Source organism: Brassica oleracea, chromosome C3, assembly GCF_000695525.1.
Source record: "Brassica oleracea var. oleracea cultivar TO1000 chromosome C3, BOL, whole genome shotgun sequence".
Taxonomy (NCBI): domain Eukaryota; kingdom Viridiplantae; phylum Streptophyta; class Magnoliopsida; order Brassicales; family Brassicaceae; genus Brassica; species Brassica oleracea.
The window spans coordinates 40,069,015-40,077,074 of NC_027750.1; the positions used below are offsets into that span (position 1 = coordinate 40,069,015).

The window sequence follows — 8,060 nt, forward strand, 5'->3', positions numbered from 1 at the left end:
AGTCCTCTTGCGACTTTTGGTCAAAGGAGCAGCACTGGACGCGGGAAGCCCTAGGATGATCTCCTTCCTATCCAAAGGTGGAGGCATCAACTCCATCGCCTTCTCCTCCTTAGGGTGGTCAAAGAGCCCGAGGGTTGAGCCGAGACCTCCGGAACTTGAACAGGAACCATGGCCGATTCTGCAAGGGGCGTGGCATCACCAGGGGACTTGTTTCCTCCAGCTGAGGTCGACATCACAGGCGGCTAACATCTAAGTCTAGACGACTAACATCTAAGTCGGCTGGCGATTAGAAGACTCCTCTGAAAGTCTTCAAACTCCCGCTAAAAATATTTTAGTTTTCCGCTAAAATATTTTAGTTTCCCGCTAAAAATATTGAAGTCTTCTGGGCGACTTACAAGTAAGTCGTCTAGTAAGTCTTCTGATCGAAAATATTTAATCTTATTGGAATTTTTGTCTCCATATATAAAGAAAAAAATACACATTCTCTCTCCTCCTCTCAAATGGCTGCAACAAAAATGGTATGTTCCTCATTCTAAATTCAACCTCTCTCTAATCTCTTTGAACTTATAAACACCAAACTTTATTGTTTTTGTCTCATGTCTTTCTCACTAGTTTATCTTGTTTTGCAGGTTTTTCATCTCATCTTCCACTCATTTAAAGGTGGATTTATTAATTTTAGATATGTATTTTTGTGTGTTCTATAAAGGTAGATCTATCTAATCTTCCACTCATTTTCTCTGTTTTTAAGTCATTTGAACGTTTTTGGAGATGCATGTTTTTCAGATCTGGATTTGGATATATATGTTTTTCAGATCTGGAAGACTTCTGGGCTAGAAGACTTCCAGATGACTTCAAAGAAGTCTTCTGACGGAGTCTTCTCCTATGTCTCCCTTTCATAATAGATCTGCACGTTTGGTAAGTTTTTATGTCCGATTTTTTTTTTTCATTTGGTAACCTCCTATTGTATAAAGTTCATACCTTTTTTTCCAAACTAAAACTCTCCAAACCCACTCTAATCTCTTTGACTTGAAAACACTAAACTTTATATGAATTTTTCATTTTTGTTTCATGTCTTTCTCGCTAATCTATCTTTTTGTTGCAGGTTTTTAATCAGATGGTCCTCATCTTCCACTTGGATATGTACTTTGGGTGTTCTATAAAAGTATGTCTATTTAATTTTCCACTTATTTTCTCTGTTTTAAGCCATTTGAACGTATTTTGATATGATATGCATGTTTTTCAGATCTGGGTTTGATAGACATGTTTTTCAGATCTGGGTTTGATATACATGTTTTTCAGATCTGGTTCAGACTTTGGAAGACCTATGGGAAGTCTTCTAAAATATAATGCGCTAGAAGACTTCCAAGACGACTTCAAAGAAGTCTTCCAGACGACTTCAAAGAAGTCATCCAGACGACTTCCAGGAAGTCTTCTGACGGGATCTTCTTCCATATCAAGTGGAGTCTAAGCTTGTCTTTCTAGAGGAATGATCTATAATATTTTTGTTTGTGGTATGTTTTGTAATTTGCATGTGTACTCCTTTAGTTGTGACTTTTTTTTTGTAAATTTGAAAAGAAATTAATGAAAAAGTTTGGTAAATATGTTCATTTTCCATAATCTTATCTTGCAAAATTTACTTGACATAATTGAAGTTATTGATACAACTTCAATAGAAAAACACAATAACACAAAAAATTAATCAAATTTATTACAACAAAGGGAGCAGAATTCTCAAGAAAACTTAGTCAAATTCACAAAATATAAAACATTACATAAGTTCAAAGGTAGAACACTTTAATTAGACACATAAGTAAAAAGTATATCTTATGATCTGAGAAGACAGATTAAACCATGTTACTTGATATTCTTAAAGTTACTTAACACTTTTGAAAATTAAATAAACATATCTTAAAGTTACTTAACAAATTTACAAAAACTTACGTAGAAGACTTCCACATAAGTCTTCTCAATTAGCTATAAACTTTACTAGGCATGAATGTTGGTAACCTCATAAATATCACCAATTAAGTTATAAATTTCATTCAGTAGCCCGAATATTGACTAATATACATGAATTAACAACAAAAATCAAAAAGTCTTTATAGTTTTAGAGAAAATGAAAGTTTATTAAACATTGACGCAGAGGACTTCCATAGACTTCTAGGAAGTCGTCCATTTAGGTTAGTTTTGTAATTGATTTTTAACCTAGACGACTTACATGGAAGTTGTCCATCTTTGTTTATTAAAAAAAAACTCGAGACGACTTCCATGTAAGTCGTCTAGGGTAAACGGGTTGGTTTTGCATTTGACCGGATTGTGTCAGAAATTTAACTTTTCCTGGATGACTTACACGTAAATCGTCCAGTAGAAAATTAAAAAATCAATATTTTTCTATACCTAGACGACTTACGTGGAAGTCGTCTAAGGTTAGTTTTGCAATTGAAAAATAAAACAAAAAAATTATTTTTTCTAGACGACTTACACGGAAGTCGTCCGTCCGACGACTTACATGGAAGTCGTCGAAGATAAGCAAAGTTTGACCAGAATCTCAGAATAAAATCATGGACAACTTCAATGTAAGTCGTCGGATGGACGACTTCCGTGTAAGTCGTCTAGAAAAAATAATTTTTTTTGTTTTATTTTTCAATTTCAAAACTAACCTGAGACGACTTCCATGTAAGTTGTCTAGGTATAACAAAATATTGATTTTTTAATTTTCTACTGGACGTCTTACGTGTAAGTCGTCCAGGAAAAGTCACATTTCTGACATAATCCGGTCAAATGCAAAACTAACCCGTTTACCCTAGACGACTTACATGGAAGTCGTCTCGAATTTTTTTGTTAACAAACAAAGATGGACGACTTCCATGTAAGTCATCTATAAAAACACATTTAAAAGTTAATCGCAAAACTAACCTCTGCATTGACCAAAAGACTTTCATGTAAGTCGTCTGGACGAACAGATCTGGGGAAAAAGTTGATTTCATAGTTTCAATCAGTAAGATAACTTGTTTAGCACACATAAGTCTTCTCCAAGCATCCAGAATCTCAAAAAAAAGTGACCCACCAAGAATCGTAAGCTTCAATGGCTCTATGAACCAAAAAAAAATTAGAATCAAAATCTTGGGTTTTTTTGGACGAATATGGAGAGAAAGTGAAATAGATGTTGTTTTTAGTTCATAAGAATTGAGAAACAAAGAGTGTAAATCTATTTTTAGGTGCATTAAGAGCTTCAAATTGGTTGTTCATGGTGGTTGGTGTATTGATGGCAATGACAATATTGTGAATACTTGAGGAAGATGAGGGTGATCGAGTAAAATATGCATTTTCAAAAAAAAAAAAATTGATGGCATTTTCGTGAATAATCTGAACTTTGGGGATGAAAGAGGCAAGTCAAAGTTCAAAAAAAACATGGGTTAGTTTTGTGTTTGACTTCAAGTTTTGAGTCATATTTGCAAAAACCTCTACTTTTAGATGCTTTTGGGTAGTTCAAATACTTTTGTTACTTTGTTTTCTCAAATACTTCAGTAGAACCTCTATAAATTAATACTCGATAAATTAATAATTTTTATAAATTAATAAATTACGTCGGTCCCAACTTGGGCCGGTTCAAAATTTGACACAAATCGATAAAATAATAAGATAATAATTTTTTAGAAAATGCTATGCAAATATATGGTCTCATTAAAATTATAAATTAATAATTTATATGTATACATATTTTATATAAGCAAAAGCCTATTTATATTATATATAAAACCACATTTAAGTGTACATATTATATCTAAAATTACATTTAAATTATATGCAATATATATTATATGCACCAGATAATATAATATAATTAATATAAATGTTAAATTTAAAAAAATAACAATTAATATCTATATACTAAAATTAATTATTTTTCTTATCTTAGAATAAATATATCTTAAAATAAGAAATCTAAATAAGGAAAATTTTGTAAATTAATATCTCTATAAATTAATAAAATTTCAAAGTTCCAACATTATTAATTTATACTGTATAAAAAAAATTTGTTATGTTATAGGGAAAATTTGGAAATATACTTTAAAATGAGAATTTATTTTGAAAAAAACACATTCATTTACCTTTTTTTTTGAAAATTACACTTTCCACTAAGTAAAATGTCTAAACTATCCATATTGAATATTTATAATTATTCTAATATTTGAATATAAAATAGAAACGTTTGAAAAAAATGATAATATATACTAGTCCTAATTCAATATCCTGCTAAATATGATGTAAATGTTGCTTAAAAAAACATGAAGACGCTACCAGACCTAAAATCTAGAATATCGTATGCAAGCTGTGTGATTTTTTCCTTTCATAATGAACTGACATCTTAGTTGAATAGTATATAGCAAATATGGTTTGAGCTTAATCTAGAAAGATGACGATGATGGTGGCATTAAATTGAAAACTTGTTCGCTTTATTAAACACGCAGTCTTGCTAACGACCCGAAATATCACAGGCAATCCAGCGATTGTATTCAAAGATGAGTAATTAATTATAAAACCATTAAAATAAACTAACAATGCAGAATCTAAAAAAGAATATACTTTCTCTGAGTTGCTCGTTCTTGCGATTCAAAAAAAAAACACTCTCTCTTTCCTTCAACATGTAAATAAAGAAACAAAGAAAATACTAGTTTCAAGAGATCTAATACATAACGTACATTGAAACTTTCCATGTTAGCCTTATGTATTATTCTAGTACTTCTTCTCAGTTCCAGATGTTGATTATTAGTTTAGAAAAATAAATTTCTTGGAAGATCAAATGAGAAAAGTAGGAAACTCGGGTATGTCCCTTAAACCGTGCAAATCAAATTCGCTGGAGAAGTAAGTTAAGAGTCCTGAAGGACAAAGAGAGGAAAATCCTGACCAGCTCCCCGTGAAATAGTAACACAAATGATAATTCGAAAATTATCAAAGAAATCACCTAGAGTAGATAACTTTTGCAATTCCAATTAAAATAAGGGTAAAGATGTCTTATCACATAGAAAGAGGAGTAGTTTTCAAAACAAGAAAAAGAGAGATGTATTTTTTAAATTAAAAATCATGACTAAAGTATTTTTCAAATTATCCCTATGTTATATGTATGTATAATTAATATTTTATATTTTTAAATATTCGTTTGATTATCAGTTCGGTTTGATTCATTCACATCATGATCATGAATGTTTGGAATCCATGTTATGCAAGGAGACATTATTTTTGCTAATTCGAATTGAATGGTGATATAAAATCGTTCTATCCGACATCATATCCATAGTTTATCGCATTCATCATAGTTAGAAACTCCAGCTCCATATCTGCAGGCTATATTTCTTGGTTTCAATAGGACACCGTACGAGTCATGTAGAAAATGAAGAAATAAATTAATCAAATGTTCGGAGGCTTCATGAAGTGTTTTTCTAGGAGTTAAACTTTCATTTATGATTATTCGGATATAAAGATATATGAACTGCTAAAGTTTCAGTCCAATTTTGATTTCGGTTATTTCAATTCGGATCTTCGGATCCATGTTTTTTAACGAGGCGTATCAATATAGCTAGCAGCGATGGCATTATAGCTAGCAGCGATGGCAATAAAGTAGTTATTTTGATTGATACTTAATATTTGATAGTAACATCGTATTACAAAACCATGTTACAGTAACATTTATTATTATTTCAAAGTTTTCCGTTTTTGAGGTGAATGAAGTATTAAATTTTCGCTAATTGTGACTTGCATTCTTTAGGCACCTCTGGATATAGCTTTCTGTCAGAGCAATTGTCATAGTCCATGTACACCTTCCTTGCATTCATATACAGTTTTCTCTCTCTAGAGCTTAGCTGCCAATTTTCTTTGCGATTCCACCAAAATTCAGGACCAAAGCATTTTTCTATACCAAAAAAATCAGTTACACACCCATCAATAGTTGATGCCTGGAACACAGCAGTGTAAGGCATCTCCTTGGGGTCAACTATCGATCCGTTTTTCACACTCCCATGCATAAACATCGTTTGCACAGATGGGTACGAAATGCCTGGATTCTTCCTGTACACTCGGATCGGTGTATCATCTACATAGAACCTGACATTTGTTGAAATACATTTATGTTATATACTTTCTATATTTAATATGTTACTGATGTCAATCAATTGGTTAAGTTATATGATCTCACTAAGTGTTAAAAAAATACTCACACAAGTTGATGTTGGTTCCAAAGAAACCTATATGAATGGTAATATTTTGGTGGATCAAACCAAAGATGAAACCTCTGATCTTTATCTCCCTCACCGTTCATAAATATATTTGTATTCAGCAAATAAGCTGGCCCATTTCCAAAAATCTGGAAACATAGCTGGTCATTGCGGCTTGATTTGGACATTAGCTGCATTCAAAATTAAAACATATTTCAAGAAGACCTCGAGGTTCGTAATTTTATGTCATTCATATATACTTACATAGAAGGAAGTAACGACTCTCGTAGACTTGGTTTGGGTGCCTTGATTCTCATATTGAAAGATCCTGATCCGTATATCGAGTTTGATTCAAACCCCGACCCTGTTAAGGAACATGCGACCAATCATAAGCATCGTCTAGACAAAAACGCAAGTTCGTAACACACATGTAGAAACAAAAACGCACCAAATAAACGGAAATTTATTTTTTGCCCTCTGATCTTTTTAGAGATGACATTTTAGAAAAAAAATTGTTTTAAATTAAAAACGTTTTCAGTTTTTAATGTGAGATTTATTAATTTTTATGTTTTATATTTTATTTTATTTTTGGTTGAATTATGATAAGGTAAATGTTGATGATATTTTTGATTAGAATATAGAGTGAATTGGCTTAAAACTAAAAAATAATGATGAAATTAGGAAACTAGTTTTGATGGGACAAGTTTTGTTCTATCAACGAAGGCACCATAAAGTGGGATTTAGGGTATTGACTTAATTATGGAAGAAGTTGTGTATACATAATGCAATTTCACTAGAATATATACAAATGAAATGTTTTTATTTGTGTGTATAAATCTAAGGCGTTAAAGTAATTAAAACGGAGGAGTTATAAACCAGATTTATGATCGAGGGTGAGGTGGAGCTCAGAGGTTTCGTTAATAACCAAAGCTGGTTGTCCCCATGTTTTGTAGTAATTATGGCCCCATGTCACGAACCCTATTAAGGGATATGTATTCCACATTGGACAATCAATGGGATATTAAGTAATATATAATGGGTTATGACTAATCCACTAATTACCAATTGGTTTTGAGTTGGAAGCCCATAATAAACCCGAATCTAACATGGTATCAGAGCACAGATTCTAATAAGTTAAACCCCTAATTAATATTAACCCTACCCGACCGGATATATAGGTCGTAATTGACTCGCTCGACCGAGTATAACTGTCTTAAAAAGTTTCCGAGATTTCTGGCCGATAAGAACCATCATCTCGAGGAGGGGTATTAAGGGATATGTATCCCACATTGGACAATCAATGGGATATTAAGTAATATATAATGGGTTATGACTAATCCACTAATTACCAATTGGTTTTGAGTTGGAAGCCCATAATAAACCCGAATCTAACAAACCCAGTAGGGTCTTCATCTATAGCCGTCGCTGCGACCGTTAAAAGCACCATACCCATCAGTAGAAGAATCTTCTCATCAGATCCACTCATCTTCATCTCTTCTCTGTCTCTCTCTCTCTTTGCTTCTTTCTCAATTCACTTGAAGACGATCGAACACGACTCTCTCTGGCTATGTTATATAGTATAGAGCAGCCACGTACGTTACTTTCTCTTCCTTTTCATCAAATGGGTCACCATTCACTGCATCAGCATAGTTCATATTAATGGATTAATATACCACTTTTGCCACCAAAATTATGTATGACTATGATGATGACAAAAGTGTTACATAAATTAATTGATATGTTACTAAATGGTCAAGATAGATTGTATTTGACTAAATATGGTCAAGGATTAAAAATGGTCAAGAGAAATTGTAATACTTTTTTTTTTAAATTGTAATACTTACTACT

The 8,060-nt window shown here is 32.2% G+C and overlaps 1 protein-coding gene across 1 annotated transcript; it reads right to left on the reverse strand.

Moving 5' to 3' along the window:
• Window positions 1-5,732: 5,732 nt before the first annotated feature.
• Window positions 5,733-7,704, reverse strand: LOC106334225 (probable xyloglucan endotransglucosylase/hydrolase protein 11). Its single transcript, XM_013772540.1, is given in 6 exon segments — window positions 5,733-6,102; window positions 6,216-6,403; window positions 6,477-6,511; window positions 6,514-6,576; window positions 7,089-7,180; window positions 7,601-7,704. Coding segments are annotated over 6 exon segments (852 nt in total).
• Between the last annotated feature and the right edge of the window lie 356 nt (window positions 7,705-8,060).